This window comes from Belonocnema kinseyi, chromosome 6 (genome assembly GCF_010883055.1).
Source record: "Belonocnema kinseyi isolate 2016_QV_RU_SX_M_011 chromosome 6, B_treatae_v1, whole genome shotgun sequence".
NCBI classification, from domain to species: Eukaryota; Metazoa; Arthropoda; class Insecta; order Hymenoptera; family Cynipidae; genus Belonocnema; species Belonocnema kinseyi.
The window spans coordinates 37730409-37751260 of record NC_046662.1 but is presented as its reverse complement, the minus strand read 5'-3'; the positions used below and the strand labels follow the sequence as shown (position 1 = coordinate 37751260).

General features: G+C 30.5%; 1 protein-coding gene across 1 annotated transcript in view; it reads right to left on the bottom strand.

Moving 5' to 3' along the window:
* The window catches only part of LOC117175246 (putative zinc metalloproteinase C607.06c), an 82349-nt gene extending 64047 nt beyond the window's left edge, over positions 1-18302 (bottom strand). Inside the window, exon 1 of the mRNA XM_033364932.1 lies at positions 18272-18302. Within this exon, the coding sequence (XP_033220823.1) occupies positions 18272-18283 (12 nt within the window). The 5' untranslated portion in view covers positions 18284-18302. The remainder of the gene's footprint in view (positions 1-18271) is intronic.
* Positions 18303-20852: the final 2550 nt, after the last annotated feature.

The window sequence follows — 20852 nt, the reverse complement described above, 5'->3', positions numbered from 1 at the left end:
TTAAAAGGATAAATTTTTAAATAAATAGTTGAATTTGTAAAAAAGAAAGAAATCATTTTTTCAATTTATAAGAAAGTAGTTCAACTTTAAAGTCTAGTAGTTAAATTTGTTACGAAAAAGATAGATTTTTAAACAGAAAGATTAATTTACTCCGGAAAAGGCAATTTTTAAATAAAATTTCAGAGATCTCAAATAAAAATTTAATTTTCAACCAGAAAAGATGATTTTGGAAACAAAAAGATTCATTTTGCTACCAAAAAAGATGAATTTTCAATAAAATTCAAGAATTCTCAAACAATAAGTTGAAATTTTGAAAACGAAAATTGTTATTTTTTTAATTTTTAAGAAAGCTGTTCAACTTTAAAGCCTAGTAGTTAAATTTTTAACCAAAAAAATAATTTAAAAAAAAAACATGAATTTACTAACAAAAAAGACGTTATTTTAACCAAATTAAATAGTTCTTAAACAAAAAGTTTAAGTTTCAACTAAAAAAGTAAAATTTTTAAATAAGAAGATTAATTTATTATCAAAAAGACGAATTTCTAACAAAATTCAACAATTATCTACCAAAAAGTTTAATTTTTAAGTAAAAAAGATGAATTTTTAAACAAAAAGATTAATTATCTACCGAAATAACTGAATTTTTAACAAAATTCAAGATTTTTCAACCAGAAAGTTAAATTTTCACATAAAATGATGAATTCTCAAACAAAAAGTTGAATTTTCAATTTAAAAATATTAATTTACTCCAAAAGAGATGCACTTTTAACACAATTCAAGAATTATCAACGAAAAGTTTAATTTTAAAATAAAAAAGATGAATTTTATAACAAAAAGATTAATGTTGTAAAACAAAAACAACCATTTTTTAACAAAATTACGAAGTTCTGAACCAAAAAGTTGAATTTTTTAACTGAAAAAGAATGATTTTTATACAAAAGGACTAGTTTTCTACCAGAAGAGACCAATTTTCAATAAAATTCAGGAATTCTCAACCTAAAAGTTGAATTTTAGGAAATTTTATTTTTTATTTTTAAGAAATTAGTTCAAAACTGAAACCTATTTTTTAAATTTTTAAATAAAAAGATCAATTTCTAAACAAAAACATTAATTTTCTCCCGATAAACGCTTTCTAAACTAAATTTAAGAATTCTTTACCGAAAAGTTGAACTTTCATTTACAAAAGATTATTTAAAAAAAATGAATTTACTACAAAAAAGGCGAACTTTTAACAAAATTCTAAACCAAACAGTTAAATTTTCCACCAAAAAAAAGGAGGATTTTTGAACGAAAGAATAAATTTAAGACCAATTTTATATAAAATTGAAAAGTTCTCAACCAAAAAGCTGAAGGTTTGACTAAAAATTTATGAATTTTTAAACAAAGAGAACAATTTCCTACCAAAAAAGACAAATTTTAAATAAAATTCCAGAATTCTCAAACAAAAAGTTGAATTTTTAGTCTTCTACAAAAAAAAAATAGTTTTTTAACAGAATTGTTCTACTTTAAAACCTAGTTGTCAAATTTTTAACCAAAAAGATTATTTTTTAAACAAAAATATTAATTTTCTACCAATAAGAAAAAACAATCTTTTAACCAAACTTCAGAATTCTCAACTAAAACGTTGAATTTTCAACTGAAAACATAAAATTTATGGATGATCCCTGAAATGTTCCTATCGGAATTTGAAAAAAGATCAATATTTTCCTAATAAAGAAAAGAAACCAATTCCTTTTATTTTGACAAAAATAAAAAAAGAAGAGAAAAATTAGACCAAATCCAACAAATCCTCTTCAGTTTTTTTGTTCAAGGTAAAAAAAACTTTGAGCAGATAAGAACAGCAATGAATCCACGATGCTCTCTCCCTGATACCTGAGAGAGCAGCATGGTTTCGTTGCTGTTCCTACCTGCTCAAAATTTTTTTGCCTTGATTAGGATTGCTGAATGAGTGCCGAAACATTGGCGAATATTTTTTACAAATGTTTTTTTATTGTGATTTGATAATAAAAAAATAAAAAAGAGGATGAAGGGGACTTGGTTGTATGCCTTCTCATTTTTCTTTCCTCTTTTTTTCTTTTTATTTTAAGGAAATTGTTTATCTTTTTTCAAACTGCAATAGGACCATTTGATAATGGGTTTCCAAATTATTTCGTTGTATTATTGAAAATACCAGAAGATTGCGTTTAAAGAAAATTATAAGAGGAGAAAACTATCCAGTATTGTGTTATTGCAGAGAAAAAGCGAAAAGAAATGGAAATATGATTCACTGTGAAACTGTTGATAAACTGGAACATTTTCTCTTCATGGTCATATTTATTGCATTGCCTTCAATTGAAGAAAAAAAAATAGTGAGGGAAAATGAGCGGCTCTATTCACTTAGAGAGTGAACCGTATTTGCCCCTTATTTGCATAAAGAGATAATTTTTGTATTATCACTATATTTGGATGTAGATTTTTTCAAAAAATACTATTATGTTTTTGCTTTTTAAATTCCACTTTCCATTTTTAAGGTAACCAATAGACTAGAAGCGAATATTTTGTTTAAAAAATGTTAATTTTCCCCTTTAAAAGGATTAAAAAATGATCCACTCTGTACTCTAAAACTTTACTATTGGCTATTATTATTTGTTTGAAAATTTAATTATTTTCTTCAAAATTCGTTTTTTTTTTCGTTTTATTATTTGTTATGAAAAATAATTTTTTGAATTGCAAATTTAACCATTTTATCTTTGGTTGAAAATAAATCATTTAAAAAAATTTAGTTGAAAATTAAACAACTTGCTTAAAATTTGCACTACTTTTTTAAACATTCATTTTATTGGTTGAAGATTTAATTTTTTTGTTGTAATTAATATTTTTGGACTGAAAATTCAACTTCTAGGCTGAAAGTTGACCTTCTTTGTTGAAGATTTTTTTTCGAAAATTCATAAATTCAGAAAAAATTGAATTAGTTTATTAAAAAATCAACTATTTGGTAATGAATACAACTTTATGGCTCATTATTTATATTTTTAAAATTTAACTATTCGGTTGAAAATTTGTTCTTGCAGGTCGATAATTTAAATATGTAGTTACAAAATTTAACCATTTTGTTAGAAATGTAACTATGTTGTTAAAAAAACTTTTTGCATAAAGTTTAAATTGTTGTTAAAGAAAAACCTTTTGCTTTGAAATCAATATTTTTACGAAAATTAAATTATTCTATTTTTATTTTAAAATGTCTCTTTTTTAGTTGAAAATTTAACTATATGGTTAAAACTTAAAAATTTATCTTTTTTAGTTAGAAAATCATGTATTTTGTTAATAATTTATATTTTTTGTATAAAATTAATCTTCGTGGTAAAAAGATCAATCTTTTGGTAGAAACGATAACTCTTTGGTTTAACACTGTTCTCCAAAAATATTTTGTTGTTGAAGAGTCTTCATTTTAGTTGAACATTCATCTTTTTGGCAGAAAAAAAAAGATTTTAGAAAAAGATGATTTTTTTTTACTAAAAATTAATCTATTTAATTTTTGGTTGGACATGAATCTTTTTTTAGTTGAAAAATCATGTGGTTTGTTGATATATTTTTTGTATAGAATTAATTTACTTAATTAATAAAGTGCACTTTTTGGTTGAAAATGTAAATCTTTGGTTGAACTGTGTTGTTACAAAAATTATTTTTTCGTTGAAAATTCATCATTTTGGTTGAAAATTCATTTTTTTTGTGTTTGACATTAATTTTTCAACCTATTCCATTTTTGTTTGATTACTTTTTTTCTGTTTTTCTGTTTCTTTGTTTCTGTTTTTAGAATTAAAATTTTTTTAAGATCTATATTTTTTATTTTAACACTCATGTGTAAAGGTAGAACACTAATCTTCTGGTTAAAAATGTCCCCTTTTTTGTTTTAAAATTCAGCTGTTTTGTTGAAAATCCTATTTTTTTATGTTAAAAATTCAACTGCCTTGTCGAAAATTTGTCTCGGGGCTTAAATTTAGATGAAAATTTTTTTCGCTCATTACTTAAACATTTTTATTTGCTGAAAATTAATTTTTCTTTGGTTGAAGATTCATTAGTTTTGTTTTGAGTACGTCCTTTTACTAGAAAATTAATATTTGGTGTCGAAAATTCTACTGTTTTCTAGAAAATGCGTCTTTTTGGTTAAAACTTTGTCTTTCTTTGGTTCAAAATTAATTTTTTTAAATGCAGATTTATTATTTTTGTTGAAAATCTTAATATTTTGTCACAAATAATGTGGATTTCGGGTGTAAATCAAAATTTTTCTGAAAATCTAACTTTTCCATTTTTTTTTTAAAGTTGATCATTTTTATTTAAAAAGTTAATGATTTGTTTGAAAATTCATTTATTTTGTTGAAAAGTCGCCTTTTTGAAAGAAAATTCCACTCTTTGGTTAAAATTCATCTTTTTTGGTAGAAAATTTCACTATTTGATTGAAATCTTAACTGTTTGGTTAAAACTGAATTGTTTGTTTTTGTTGAAAATTTAAGTAATTTTTTAAAAACCATTTTTTTTGCTGAAAAGTTAAATTAATTTTTTATTTATAAATTCGTCTATGAGCAGAATATACGTCCTTCAAATAGAAAATTTATTTCTTTGCTGCTGAATATTAAACTATCTTCCAAAAAAGAAAATTATTTGATCGAAAACACAACTGTTTTTAGTTGAAGTTTAATATTTTTTATTTAAAATCTTCATATGTTGGAAGATCGCCAATCTGGTTACAAATTAAATTACTGTTTTGACAATTAAACTATTTTGTTAAAAAGTCATTTTTTGTTGAATAAAAATAACATTAATTTGGTTTCTGAAAAATATTCATCATTGTAGGTTGATTGTTGAAGTTAAAAATGTAACTATTTGGGAGTAAATTAACTTTTTTGTTCACAATTCATAATTTTGGTTTGAAGATTCAACCGTTTTGTAAAAAATTTATTGATTTGATTTGAAAATTCAACCATATGGTAGAAAATGAAACTGTTTATTTTAAAAATTAACTATTTTCTTAGAAATTAGTTTCTTATGTAAAAACTAATTTTTTAATTTTGAAAATGTAGCTATTCCATTTTTGTTAAATATTCACCTATTTTGTATGAAACTCATGAATTTTATTTTTTTGATTTTTGATTCCTCTGGATCCCTGGGATTCATGCAGAAAATTAGAAGAATATTTCGAATTCCAGCTTTATTTCAGAAAAATATATTCACAAAATAGTTTTAAATTTAAAGATTGTTTTAAATATGATTCTCTATAATGTTCATTTATCATTTGTTTATAACTAAAAAGGCAAAGTAAATTTAAATATTTTACAAAAAGGCATCTTTCTAGCACTTATAAAAGAGAAGATAGTCATTAACAATAACAAATTGATAGAACAACTATTTTTTTTCGCATTAATTATCACTGTACTAAGTGAAAAGTGGACAAAAAGTTAAGAAACTCAGAAAAAAGTACATTTTTTTGGGCCCAATGTCTGTTTTGGGCCCTATATAAGTTTCGAGCCCTATGTCAATTTTGGTATCTATATAAGTTTCAGGCCCTATTTTAATTTTGGGCCCTATGTCAAATTTGCGACCTACGTCAATTTCGGGTTCTATGTGAATTTTGGGCCCTATGTAAATTTTGGACCCTATATAGAATTTGGACAATATGTCAATTTTTAGACCTATATCAATTTCGAGGCCTAGCTTAATTATGAATCCTACCTTCATTTTGGGCCATATTTCGAATTTGTGACCTATTTTAATTTTGGGCCCCATGTACATTTTTGGTTCTATAGACGTTTCGGGCCTTATATAAATGTTTGGCTCTATTCCAAAGTCCAGGCCCATGCCGATTTTGGATCCTATTTTGATTTTGCGCCCTATGGAGGCTATATCGAATTTGGACACTATGTCAATTTTGGGACCTATGTCGAATTTGGGATCTATGACAATTTTGGGATCTATGTGAATTTTGAGCTCTAACTTAATTTTGGGCACTATGCATTTTGGGCCCTATGACAAATTTAGAGCATGGCAATTTTGGGCCATTTATTTATTTTCAGTCATTGTCAGTTTTAGGCCCTATATAAATTTTAGCCTCTACTTAAATTTTGGGACATATATCAATGTTAGGTTATACATTAATTTTGGAGCCTATGTCAATTTGGGACTCTATGCAGAATATGGGACTTTTTTTAAAATTTTGGGTCCAATGTCAATTGTTGGCTTCATATAAATTTTGAACCTTATATCAAATTTGAACACGATGTCAATTTTGGGACCTTTGTCAATTTTGGGCCTTATATTAATTTCAGCTCCTATGTTGATTTTGGCCCCTATTTAAGTCTTGGGCCATATCTTAATTTTGGATACTTCACATATGTTGGGCCTTATTTCAAATTTTGAACACTCATCAATTTTGGGTCCTATATCAGTTTTGTGCTCTGTATCAAATTTGGCCCTATCTCAATTTTGCACCCTATGTCGAATTGGGTTCCCATGTCAATTTTGGCTCATATGCTGATTATGGTTCCTATGTCAGTTTTGAGCCATGGGCCCATATTGATTCATACGACGAAAAATGTAACCTTAAATCGGAAAAACCGGAAAATGGCTTGAAATTTTGTTTTGAATTTGAGTGGTTGAACTCAACTCAGAATGCTTGAGATGATAAGGTAGTGAGATGAGAATGTGTAACAAAGTGCAAGATAGGTTTGTGCGATATTCTCTTTATAAATTCGTTATTCCCATTCCGTAGAATAACAGGGTCAGGCACAGAAGATTAAATTGATAGAGGATTATATGTCGGGCTTTCGAAACGAAATGTCGCGCTTCTTAACTTTGTTACACTTACGTGATAAAAGGCCTGAACCTCAACTTGCAAAAGATAAGGAGAGTTGGCTATCGTGCCGGAGATAGTAGGCCAACTTTCGAGATGACAGTTTTATTTCCGTGCAGCAGTATATAAGATTATCAGCAATATATTACATACTAATGGACGAGGCGTTGCTGTAATCTCTTCCTTTACAGTTTACTTATTTTATGTACCCTCGCCCGTGCCTCGAAGCGCCCGCTGGAAAGAGCAGCAAAGCTCTTTAAATTTCAATAATAATTATTCCAATGTAACTAATTTTCAGTTAAGTTATACTAATTTCTGTATCGTGTTCGGTAAGTTTCTTTTTTGAGTAACTAATTAGACTGTATATAATCCTTATACAGACGTCCCAGATTTCGTTGCGAATTCGGGAGTTCCAAAATTTCCGACTTTGTTTGAGATTGCCGGGAGTTCCGAGATTTCCGACTCTGCTCGAGATTGCCGGTAGTTAAAAATTTTTGGATCTACTCGAGATTGTCGAGAGTTTCGAGGTTTACGATTCTGCTCGAAATTGCCGGGAGTTCCGAGATTTTCGACTATGTTCGAGATTGCCGGTAGTTCGGGGATTTCCGACTCTGCTAGAGATTGCCGGTGGTTACGAGATTCTGCTCGAGATTGCCGGGAGTTCCGAGATTTCCGACTCTGCTCGAGATTGCCGGGAGCTCCGAGATTTCCGACTTTGTTCGAGATTGCCGGTAGTTCCGAGATTTCCGATTCTGCTGGAGATTGACAGGAGTTACAAAATTTCCGACTCTACTCGAGATTTGCGAGTCTGCTGGAGATTGCCAGGAGTTACAAAATTTCCGACTCTACTCGAGATTGCCGGGGGTTCCGAGATTTTCGACTCTGCTCGAGATTTCCGGTAGTTCCGGGATTTCCGACTCTGCTGGAGATTGTCGGTAGTTACGAGATTTTTTACTTTATTCAAGATTGTCGAGAGTTTCGAAGTTTACGATTCTGCTCGAGATTGCCGGGAGTTCCGAGATTTCCGATTCTGCTGGAGATTGACAGGAGTTACAAAATTTCCGACTCTACTCGAGATTGCCGAGAGTTTCGAGATTTGCGAGTCTGCTGGAGATTGCCAGGAGTTACAAAATTTCCGACTCTACTCGAGATTGCCGGGAGTTCCGAGATTTTCGACTCTGCTCGAGATTTCCGGTAGTTCCGGGATTTCCGACTCTGCTGGAGATTGTCGGTAGTTACGAGATTTTTTACTTTATTCAAGATTGTCGAGAGTTTCGAAGTTTACGATTCTGCTCGAGATTGCCGGGAGTTCCGAGATTTCCGATTCTGCTGGAGATTGCCAGGCGTTACAAAATTTCCGATTTTACTCGAGATTGCCGAGAGTTTCGAGGTTTATGATTCTACAGACTCGGCTAAACTCCGCGGCTTTCTGCCCTCACTTAGGCAAAGATTTTCAAGATTTGTCACGAACGCTAGGTTGCAGAGATATTTCCAAGATTTTCTCCAAGAATTCCCTTAAGATTTCCATGGCGGCAAGCTAAGATTTCTTAGTAACCAAACATGTGTGTTTTTAGCCGAAAAATTTGAATCGAAAATCTTAATTTTTAACAAAAAAGTTCATTGTTAATCAAGTAATTGAATTTAAGACCATTTTCCAAACCAAAAGCCGAATTTTAAACAAGAGAGTTAAATTACTAACATGAAAGTTAATTTCCAACCAGATAGTTGAATTTTGATACTAAAAATATTAATTTTCAACAAAAAGGTTAATTTTCGACAAAATAGTCAAATTTTCAATCAAATTAGGACTACATAAAAAACAGTTGAATTTTTAACCAAATAAATGATTTTTCAACAAAAGAGTTACATTTCCAAGAAAATAGTTCATTTTTTAAGCAAATGATTGAATTTTTGAACCAAATGGTTTAATTTTTTACCAAGTCGTCAAATTTTCATATCGAAAATATTAATTATCAATAAAAAAGTTAGTGTTTAAACAAATGGTTCAATTTTGTACCATTTTCAAAAGAAAGAGGAATTCTCGACAAAAGATTTAAATATCTAACATAAAAGGTAGTTTTCAAACATATAGTTGAATTTTAATACCAAAAATATTAATTTTCAACAAAAAAAAGACATTATTTTTAACCAAATAGTTAAATTTTATACCATTTTTAAAACAAAAAGTCTAATACTTAACAAAAAAAAATTAAATTTCTAACAAAGAAGTTTATAAAATTAATTTTAAATCAAATTAGAACTTTCGACCAAAATAGTTAAATTTTTAACAAAATACAGGATTTTTCAAGAAAAGAGTTAAATTTCCAACAAAATAGATAATTTTCAACCAAATAGTTGAATTTTCATGCTGATTTTCAACAAAAAAGTTAATTCTGAATCAAATAGTTAAATTTTCTACAATTTTAAAACCAGAGAAACAAATTTTTAACGAAAAATTAATTTTCAACAAAATACTTGAATTTTCATACCAAAAATATTAATTTTTTTATAAAACAGTTAACTTTGAACCAAATAGTTCAATTTTCATGCGGAAAATATTAATTATTAGCAAATTTGTTTATTTTCATACTGAAAATATTAATTTTCAACAAAAAAGTTAATTTTAAACAAAAAATTAAATTTTCGACAAATAGTTGAATTTTCTACCATTTTTAAACCGGAGAGACAGTTCTACAACAAAAGAGTTAAATATTAAACAAAAGTCAAAAATTCATGTATTCATTTGAAAAATCGTATTTTTGCTAAAACATTAATCCTTTTTATTGAGAATTCTACTAATTTGTTGAAATCTGGACTATTTTATTAATTTTTTTTCGTAATTTAAGTTAAAAATGTGAAGCTTTTTAAATTTCTTTCAATATAGTAACAACACAAATTTTATTGAATAAAATTTATACCATTATTTCCCAGAAAAATCATCTTATTTCTCCTCTTTTTTAGAGTATTTTAGTTAGTGAAAAATGTTATCGACACAGTTGAAAAAATGTTTTTGTTTTGCTTCATTAAGACTGTTAAAAAGTATTTTACTATTTCAATAAATGAAATTAAAAAAGGACTGATATATCAGTTGAAATCCTTAGGAATGGTTTTTTTATTGGAATTATCACTGATTAAGATTTAATGAGAGGACTTCCGAGTAAAATCCGAAAGAAATCTTATTGTTCCTGGCGTCAGTAAAAAATTTATTGCTCCGGAATCGGGATGGAAAAGAAAGCATATTTCTTATTGCACTTTTCACTCGAGGGTCAGTATCGAACAATCTAGCACATCTTTGACTTCTCGTAAATATGCTTTTTTAGAGTTTTATGGACTTCTCGCAAGGTGTGAAACATCAAAACCTGTTTTTGATGGAACCAGTTTTCCGATTTCTCAAATGTTATTTATTTATTGCTTATTGATTAGTTCCGACGATAATGTAATTGGTTGTTGTAAATTTCATTATCTGATACATATATTCTTTTTTTTTATTTACTGTAGGCATTACATATTGAGAGTTAGGTAGTAACTACTTACAAGTAACGAAGTAAGTTAAATGTTACGTTACTTGCAACTTTTAGGGTACTTTTGTTACTAGTTAAAAAAGTAACTTCTAACGTAACTTAGTTACGATTGTTGTAATAACAGAATGAGCTTGTTTTTTCCCTTTACGATAGCGCCGTCTGACACGCGATTAAGCATAGGAATCCCACTACAGTAGGTTATAATGTAAAACTATCAAGTGTTGAGGTGAGAATAGTGAAAACTGTATTTTTCGTGGGCATTTTATCTAATATTCATAAAAGGAAGTGATTTTCTTTTAAATAACTTATTTATATGCCTGGTTCTGAAACTGCTCAATGCGCATTATTTGCGATTACGCAGAAGTGCGTGCTTCGCAACTTGAAGTGTTGACGTCTGGTGTTTTGGTGAAAATAGTTATGTGTTGTTGGTTACTGCTGTCTTCGAATGGGTTAAGCAAGTGAGCATCGGCTAGTAACTTGACACAAGTAAGTGAGTTTCTGAAAAGTTACGATACTTGTAACTTTTATGGTAACTTTTCGACTTTTTTAGAAAGTAACTTGTAACGCAACTTAATTACGATTTTTTTAGTAACAGAATGAGCTTGTTTTTGACCTTGACGATAGTGCCACCTGACACGCGAATGTTTATCCCAAAGTAGTACCTCGAATTTATTGAAGCAATGTTAATAAAATAGAGCAGACAAAATTAATTTATTTCAAGCAAAAATGTTATGCTACGGTTAAGGAGATATAGAGAGAGTGTGATCGTTTCGAAACGAAAAGAACTGTCACTGAAACGCGATTGGATCAAGCATAGAAATCTCACTACAGTGGGTTGTAATGTAAAACTGTCAAGTGTTGACGTGAGAATAGTGAAAACTGTATTTTTCGTTGAGATTTTATCTAATATTTAGAAAAGGAAGTAATTTTCTTTTAAATAACTTCTTTATATGTCTGATTCTGAAACTGCTCAATGCGCATTATATGCGATTACGCAGAAGTGCGTGCTTTCCAACTTGAAGTGTTGACGTGTGGTGTTTTGGTGAAAATAGTTATGTGTTGTTGGTTACTGCTGTCTTCGAATGGGTTAAGCAAGTGAGCATCAGCTAGTAACTTGTCACAAGTAAGTGAGTTTCTGAAAAGTTACGATAATTGTAACTTTTAGGGTAACTTTTCGACTTTTTTAGAAAGTAACTTGTAACGCAACTTAGTTACGATTTTTGTACCGATTTTATAACGAGTTACGATTCTTCTAACTTGTAACGCAACTTAGTGAACGGTTTTTGTAGTCACAGAATGAGCTTATCTTTATTAATGTTAATGTATTTTAATCACAAATGTTATACTACGGTTAAGCAGAGATAGTGAGAGTGTGATCGTTTCGAAACGAAAAGAACTATCATTAGAACATGATCGGATCAAGCATGGGAATCCCATTGCAGTGTTTTGTGATATTAAACTGTCAAGTGTTGACGTGAGAATAGTAAAAACTATGTTTTTCATATGCAGTTAACTTAATATTTATAAAATTAAGTGATTTTTAATTGAATAACTTCTTCGTACGTCTTGTTTACGCAAATAAGCGTCGGCTAATAAATTGTCACAAGTAACGAGAATCCCGAAAAGTTACGTTACTTGTAACTTTGTTACTATTTTCAGAAATAACTTTCAACGTCACTTAGTTACGATATTTGCAGTAATTTGAAACCTTAATTTTAGTTACTTTGAAGTTACTTGGTGTTTCTTGTATATTATTTCCGAATAGTTAAATTTTAAACCGAAAGAAACACTTTTTACAAAATTGTTAAATGATAAAGCCAAAAACAGGAAATTCTTACAGAATACATGAGTTTTCTACTAAAAAATGTCAATATTCAACCAAAAATTCAATATACTTACATCTTCAATTAAAAAAGTTAATTTCAACATTTAAAAAACGACTAATTTAAAAAAAAAATCGTTTAATTTTCTAATAAATTAAGAGGTGAATTTTCAAAGCGAAATTAAGAATTTCCAAGAACAAAAGATTTTTCAGTCAAGTGAGAAAAAAATGTCAACTAAATTGTTGCATTTTCAAGTAAAAAATGGGCAAATTTGTACCCCAAAATGTGAATTTTGAACAAGAAATTACATTTCCTAGCAAAAACCTAATTTTCAACTAAGTTGTTTTAATTAAAATAAAAAAGGATGACTTTTTCTTTACAAAATTGTTAAATCGGGCCAAAAAGGCTAATTTTCTACAGAATACATGAATTAACAATTAAATAATATAAATATTCAACCAGAAATGGAATATGGTTACATTTTCAGTTGAAAAAATAAAATTTTCGATGTAAAAGAAATGAATTTTGAACATAATAGTTGGTTTTTTCGCGAAATTCTTAGGTTTTAAACTAAAAAAGATCAATTATCAAGAGAAAAAGAAAAAAACAACATTTTTAGTAGCAAAAGGAAGTTCCAGCAAAAGTATTGAATTTTTAAGAAATTAGTTAAATTTTCAACCAATCTGATAAATTTTTTACTAAAATGATGAAACTAAGAAAATTAATTTTTTACAAAAAAAAACAAGAATTTTTTACAAAACACATCAATTTTTAACTAAAAAAGATTAGTTTTTAACCAAAAAATGGAACAGTTTAACTTTCGGTAAAAAAGCAAAAAAAATTTCAACTAAATAAATAAATTTTTAATCAAAGTAATGGAGTTTCATTTAAAATTACTAAGCAGATTCTCTCTCTTTTTTGTCACGCCTGAGTGAACACCGTAAACCCCCGTTACAATTCTATGGAATTTATTTTCCTTCCTTGTTTTAAGATTTGTTTTTTAGTGTCAGAATTGTTCTCTTTTGGTAAAAAAAATCTAATTTATTTTTGTTAAAAATAATTCAATTATTATGTCGAAATTCTTGGTTGTTGAGTTCAACTATGTTTGATTTCACTCCAAATCTTTTTTGGTTAAAATAATATCAACTATTATATTTTTCACTCACAATTCATCTGTTTTGGTTGAAAATTCATGCATTTTGTTAATAATTCAACAATTTTATTTGGTTGGAAATAAGCTTTTATGGTTAAAATTAATATTTTCTCTTTGAAAATGCAACGGTTTTGTAGAAAATTTGTCTTTTTGGTTTGAAAATTCATGTGGACATTATTTAAAGTTGATCGACTGTGTTCAAAATTCAGTTGTTTGGTTAAAGATTCCTAATTTGGGTTAAAAATCCATCTCTTTGGATTAAAATTTAATTAGTTTGTTTTAAATTGGTTTTTCTTGGGGAGTGCAAAATTGAAATATTTTGTTTAAAAGATCAACTATTTCGTTGGAAATTAACTTTCCGGTTTGAAATTAAACTCTTTTGTATTGTTAACAATTGACCTATTATAATCTTAGTTATTTTCATTTTGAAATAATAAAATTAGGAAAGTGAAAAAATAGGGTGTGGCAGTGGGGCCACAGGATTGATGTGAAACTTGGATGGATTTCATTCGAAATTTTACATAAGGAATCATTATGAACTTAGAGGAGATCGCACAGTAAAGTGTAGAGAGATATAGAGAGTATATATACATGCATTAGTCAGAGTGGCAGTAGTGGGGATATCGAAGAGGAGTCTTTAGAGCAATTGCAAATCGCTGCAATTGCTTTTTTTTTCTAAGTAACGTAACTCAAACTAGTTACACAAAAAAAGTAACTCACCCAACACTATTAAAGATGGTTAATTGTAGCGAATATTATCGTTGAGTATTTTATACCCATTTATATTTTATACGGCAAGGAAGACATTCTTGCACTTCGATTAGAAATCCTTAGATAGAGACATTATGACTATGCATTGTGAATGCCTGTCTCGTAAAACAATAGACTCTATAAAATAATTTAAACAATGGTCTCTTATGGCCTGACTAAACAATAGCCCATCGCTTAGTGTCACGTTTCTTTGACCACTTTCAACCTTATTTACTCTATTGACATTTTAGGCATTCGCAAATATTGAGGACATGGATTGAGTGATTGGAAATAAATACCATTTGTGATATTCATCTTTTCAGGGTGATCGTAGGTCAGGGAAAATCTGGAAATTAGGAAAAATGAGGAAAACAGGAAATAAGAAAAAATCAGAAAAGCAGAAAATAAGAAAAAATCAGGAAAGCAGGAAAAAAACTACCATGGATAATAAATTTTCATTTAGACAATTTTGTATTTAACTTGTTCTATTCTATTTATAAAAGAATTTATTGTTAAAAGTTTCTTTTTTCGAATTTAAAATTTAACTATTTTTTTTACTTGCGTCTTACCGGTTTATAAATTCATGTCTTTTGGTACAAATTTAACCTTTTTTGTTAAAAACGCAACTGTTTGGTTGAAAATTAATATTCTTTGGTTGAGAATTTATCTATTTAGTTTGAATATTCTTCTTTTCTATTGAATTCAGAGTTTTTTTATTAAAAATTGAAATCTTCTTTATCATATATCTTCTGAAACATTATTTGTTGAGAATTAAAAAAAATTAATTGCTTGATTCAAGGTCAAATCATTTTGTTAAAAAATAATTTTTTGTTAAAGATTTCATTTGTTAAAATTTTGTTTAAGAATTAATTTTTTAAACTGAAAGTGCAACTTTTCTATTTTTGGTTAAAAATTGATAGTTTTTAGTTAAACAATCATATTTTTTGGTAGAAAACTAATTTTCATTGTCGAAATTTCTCTTTCTTCGATAGAAATGCAACTATTTGGTTGAAAATTATCTTTTTTGTTGAGCATTGAATTGTTTTATCAAAAATTCATCTTTTGACTGAAAATTGGATGAAGTTTTTCGTCGCTCTAGATTAAAATTTTTTTATTTGTTTAACATTTTTCTTTTTGTTTATAAAATTAAACATCTGGAATGAAAATTGATTTTTGTGTGCTAAATTTTTTTTATGGGTAAAGATTCACGATTTTAGCTAAGCATTCATTTCTTTGGTAAAACATCAAACTATTTTGTTAGAACGTTTTTTTTAGAAGAAAGTTAAACTGTTGTTTCAAAAAGTCTTTTTTTGGTTGAAAATTTGTCTTTATAAGAATTACTTTTTTTGGTTTTTTCAGATTTATAATTTTAGTTAAAAAGTCATCTCTTTATTTGAAAATTGGTATATTTTATTGAAAATTCAGTTTATTTTTGTGGAAAATTACATTTTTATTGAAAATATATCTTTTCCATTTTTTCTCGAAATTTTTGTTTAAAGTTGAAATTAAACTATTTTTTATAAATTCATGTCTTTTGTTGAAATTCGATTTTCCTTGGTAGAAAAGTAATCTTCTTGGCATAAGATTCGTCTTTTTTATTTGAGAATTCATCTTCGAAATTGAAAATAAAACTGTCTGGTTTTTAATTAAACTAGTTTCTAAAAATGAAATTATTTTGTTGAAAATTGAACTTCTCGGTTGAAAGTTGATCTTTTTTGGTAAAAAATTTCAGTATTTGATTAAAAATCTAATTTAATTTTCAAATGGAACTATTTTATTAAAAAATAATAATTTTGGGTTGGAAATTTAGCTGCTTTTTTAATTCGTCTATTTAAACAACAATTCTCTAACAGAAGATAGTTATAAACCATGATGAATTTTTAAAAACATTATTTTTCTTAATTTTTACTATTATTTCACTAAAAGTGAACAGTTGAAAAAAGGTTGGGAATTTCAAAAAGAACCTCAAATTTCTAGAATTCTCTCCAGATAATATTGTCATATATAATAATAAAATGTTTAAATAACTATTTTTGTAAATTTTAATTAATTGCTCCCTCGATCTAATTCAGAAGTCGAAAACCAGTTAAAAATTTCAGAAAAAATCGCTACTTTCCAGGGCACAGGGTTAAGGTGACTAGGGCATGGGGCAAAGTTGATTAGGGTACGGGGTAAATTGGTCTCAGGTACGAGGTAAATTTGTCTAGGCTTGGGTTACGGGGTAAAGATGGCTAAGGTAAGGGTAGACCCATCTAAGGTACGGAGTAAAGTAGGTTAAGATACGGGGTAAATTTTTCTAGGGCATCGCATAAGATCGGCTAGAATACGGGGTAAAGTTAGCTAAGGCACGCGGTAAAGTTGACTAGGGTTGCTCCGAATACGATAAAGGATTTTAAGGGATTGCAAGAGATTAAGAAAGATTCCCACAAATTTTCTAGACTTTAATAAATTTGATAGGGATTTCGTAAAATTTAGAAAAAAATTTTACGGAATTTTAAGGTTTTTAATCGAGTTTTAAATATTTTAAGAGATTTCCACTTATTTTATAGAATAACAAGTGATTTTAATGGAAGTTTTTATATTTCGAGAGCTTTTGAAGGAGTTAAAAATTAGTAGAGGGGCAAGAGTGGCCAGGGCGCAGGGTAAAGTTGGCTAGGTTACGGAATAAGGTAGGCTAGAGCGTGGGGTGAACTTAGCTAGAGTTGGTAAGGGCAAAAGTGTTTTAATTATTTTCAAACATTTTAAGAAAATAACAAGTTTATCAACGAAAATTTGACTTGGAAGCAAGGTAAAATTGGCTAGGGTAGCAGGAAATTCGGACACGGCATGAGATAAAGGCCGTCTGGGTACGGGGTGAAGATAGATAGGGTATGGGGTAAAGTCGTCTAATGCACAGGGTAAACCCTAGAGTACAGGGTAAGGTCGGCTAGGACACGGTGTAAAGTTGGCTAGGATATAGGGTAAAGTTGGCTAGGGCATAGGGTAAAGTTGGCTAGGGTATGGGGTAAAGCCGGCCAGTGTTTAAAGTAGACAGCTAGGATATAAGGTAAAATCATCTAAGTTACTTGGTCAAGTCTAGGGTACGAAAATAGGCCTTCTAGAGTACAGCGTAAATTTTGCTAGATTCTTGGGGTAAAGTCGGTCAGGAAGAGGTCAAGATGGCTAGGCTATGGGATAAATTTGTCTTGGGTACGGGTTAAAGTATAGGGTACGGGATAAGGTCGACTAGGATAGGGGGTAAAGTTAGCTAGGGTACGGGATGAGGTCAGTTAGTCTAAGGGGTAAGGGATTCCGATTATTTCATGGGTTTTTAAAGTTGCTTGAAAGATTTTAAGGGATCTCGTAATATTTCAAAAATGTCCATAGAATTTCAAATAATTTTTAAGCATTGTAAGTTATTTACACGGATATTAAAGAATTTCAAAGTATTCCAAGGGTGGGGGTAAATTTAGTTAGACACAGTGTAAAGTTGACTAGGAGAAGGGATAATAAAGTCCTGGATATTAGGTAATTTTGTCTAAGATAGCGACAAATTCTATTAGGCTGTGGGGTAAATTCGGTTAGGATACGGGATAAAGCCGGTTAGGCTACGGGGTAAAAATGACTGAGCACTAGTAAAGCCATCTTAGTTATGAAAAAAATTGTATAGGGTACGGGGTAAAGTTGGCTAAGGTTAGGGGTAAAGTTGTCTGAGCTAAGGGTTAAAGTTGTCTAGGGTGTGTGATAAAGACGGCGGGGTAAAGGCGGCTAGGTTAGGGGACAAGGTCGGTCAGGCTACGGGGTCAAGTCGGTCAAACCTATGCAGTTTAGTTTGCTAGAGTACGGGGTAAAGTCGGTTAGGGTACGGGGTAAAGTGGGCCAAACCACTACATATCAATCTCTTTCAACAACAAAAATCGACCTTTTTTGGATTATAACAAACTTGGACTGTCAGTGCATCAAAATGGAATAGAAAAAAATTGGATAGCTTTTTGGGACCATCCTAATAAATACGTGTATGGGAAAAAATATAAATATTGTACATCTAATCGCTTGTCAGATTTAGCTTGGATTCTTTTCTGCACGTAATGCTTGAGAAATGTGTGTGTCAGCAGAAGATGCAGTAAGTCGAGTTATCAGGTGCAACCTAATACGTGTGGAATGTAGGGAAACTTCTTGATTCTCAAAAACACATCGCAGATTCCACGAATGCACAAGACACCTTTGGTATCATGTCCGATGTCCGCTGATGACCCAGGTAGGCAGGTAGGCACGCCAGCCGGGAATCGGACCTGAATCTTCTTTCTTGACTCCACCTGACTCGCGATTTTTCTCTCCGCGCCCGCGGACCTTGTTCGCTTTCTAGTTTCTACTCTCGCGCGAAAAACTGAGACCGGGGAGAGCGATCGAGCAAGAGTGACGATAAAAATGAGAGGAAAAAAAAATGTAAACCGCGCCGGTGGCAACGACCAACGTACGCGATCACTGACTGCTGACAACATCTTCTTCTCTATTACGCGTTAAGTCGGCCAGATATAAATAAAAGTCACGGTTTTGTTGTACTGCCGTATACTCCTGCCAGCACTTTCATAACAGAAAGAGAGAAAGATACGAGAGAGTTGTGCGAGCGGAGAGGAGAGAGGGAGGAAGGAAGATCAAACCTTTGCTGTTGAGGCGAAAGGGGAAAAGAGAGAGAAAGAGAGAATTTCTTCTTCTGAGAGTGACTATCCATTCGATTGGGAAAAGCGATCTGTTAGGATCTTCTTGATGCTCTTCACTTAATTTATGCAAAGCGGGATGGTCAAAAATCATATTTTTTGATATTTTTTTTTATTATGATTTTTCGCAAAAGCGCAGAGTAGATTCTGATTCTTTTAAAGTTGAAACTTGAAAACCAGTCAAACAGTCTAAACGTTAGACTTTTATTACAGCTTGCCTAAGCTTTCGGGACAGTTGGCCATCAAATTTGTGATAATTCACAAATTTCAAAGAAAAGAATTCTTTTGAAGTGGAAACCCAGTGGGCACAAAGTTTGGCGACGTCTTAACGACATCGTTACGACATCTTTACGACAACTTTACGACATCCTATGTCCATGTCGTTGAGGTGTCTTTACGATATCGTAAATAAGTCGTAGGATCTGACGATGTCTTTGCGATATCGCAAAGACACCGAAACAACATGGACATAGGATGTCGTAAAGATGTCGTAAAGATGCCGTAACGATGTGGTAAAGACCTCACCAAATTTTGTGCCCACTGGGAACTTGAAAATCAGTAAGCCACGACTAAACTGCACACTTTTATGACAGTCTACGCAAATTATAAGAAAATTCGCCTTAAAAAAAACTGCGAGACGTTTAGTATTCTCTGGATGAATAGATGACGCGGTTCAGCGAGAGAATACTAAATGTCGCGCAGTTTTTCAGAAAATGATGGAATAAATCCTACCGTGCTCTTCTCAGGACAATCGGCCGTGAAATTTGAGCCTTGTCATAAATTTTGAAGGAACCCAGTGGGCACAAAGCTTGGCGGCGACTTTACGACATAGTTACGACATCTTTCCGACAACTTTACGACATTCTATGTCCATGTTGTTAAGCTGTCTTTACGATATCGCAAATAAGTCGTATGATCTGACGATGTCTTTACGATGTCGCAAAGACACCGAAACGACATGGACATAGAATGTCGCAAATGTCGTAATGATGTCGTAACGATGTCGTAAAGACGTCGCCAAATTTTGTGCCCACTGGGAACGGATTACTTCAAAAAATAAGTTTCAGCATCCGTGAACTGCGCTTGAACTCCATACTTTTATTACAAGCTACTCAAACTATGAGAAATTGCTTCCTGAAAAAACTGCGCGACGTTGAGAATTCTTTTGCTGAACAGAGTACTTGGTTCAGCGAGAGAATACTCAACGTCGCGAAGTTTTTTCTGCTTTTTTTTTTTTTTTGAAAGGGCAGAGAAAATTCTGAGGTACACCTCTTGGGACAATCGGCCGTGAAATTTAAAAGAGTCCATAAATTTTTAAGAAAAGGATTCCTTTAAAGTGGAAACTTCAAAATCAGTTGAGTATTATCTAGCTTAACCCTTTCCGGCATACATTTTTCAGTGAAACGAGTTTTCATGAAAATTGGTACATAGGGGTTTTTAGGGTCGCTAATAACTAATCTGAACTTAGATTTTGAAAATTCAAAATGGCGGGTCCAATATGGCGGCTAACGTTTGGCATATTTTTTCTGAAAATTGGTATACGGGGTTTTTGGGAACACTGATCACGAATCTGAACTCAGATTTAGAAAATTCAAAATGGTGGATCCAATATGGCGACTTAAATTTGGAATATTTTTGGATTTTTTTTTAAGAATTGGTATACAGGGGTTTTTTGCAGTCGCTAATCACGAATCCAAACTCAGATTTTGAAAATTCAAAATAGCGAATCCAATATGGCGGGCAAAATTTGGATTTTTTGGTTGAAAATTGGCGTTCAGGGGTTTTTGGTATCTCTGATCACGAATATGAACTTAGATTTTGAACATTCAAAATGACGGGCCTAAATTCAAAATATTTCTAAATTGTTTTTTGAAAGTTGGCACAGGCAGGGGGTCGCTGATCTTGAATCTGTATTCAAAATGACAAATATTTAGAATATTGAGATTTTAAAAAACATACACCTACTCACCTAAAACATGGATTAGTACCAATTTTCTTAATTTTCAAAATCTAAATTCAGATTCTTGATCAGTGACTCCAAAAATCCTTCCACACTATTTTTTAAAACAATCCAGAAAAATTTAT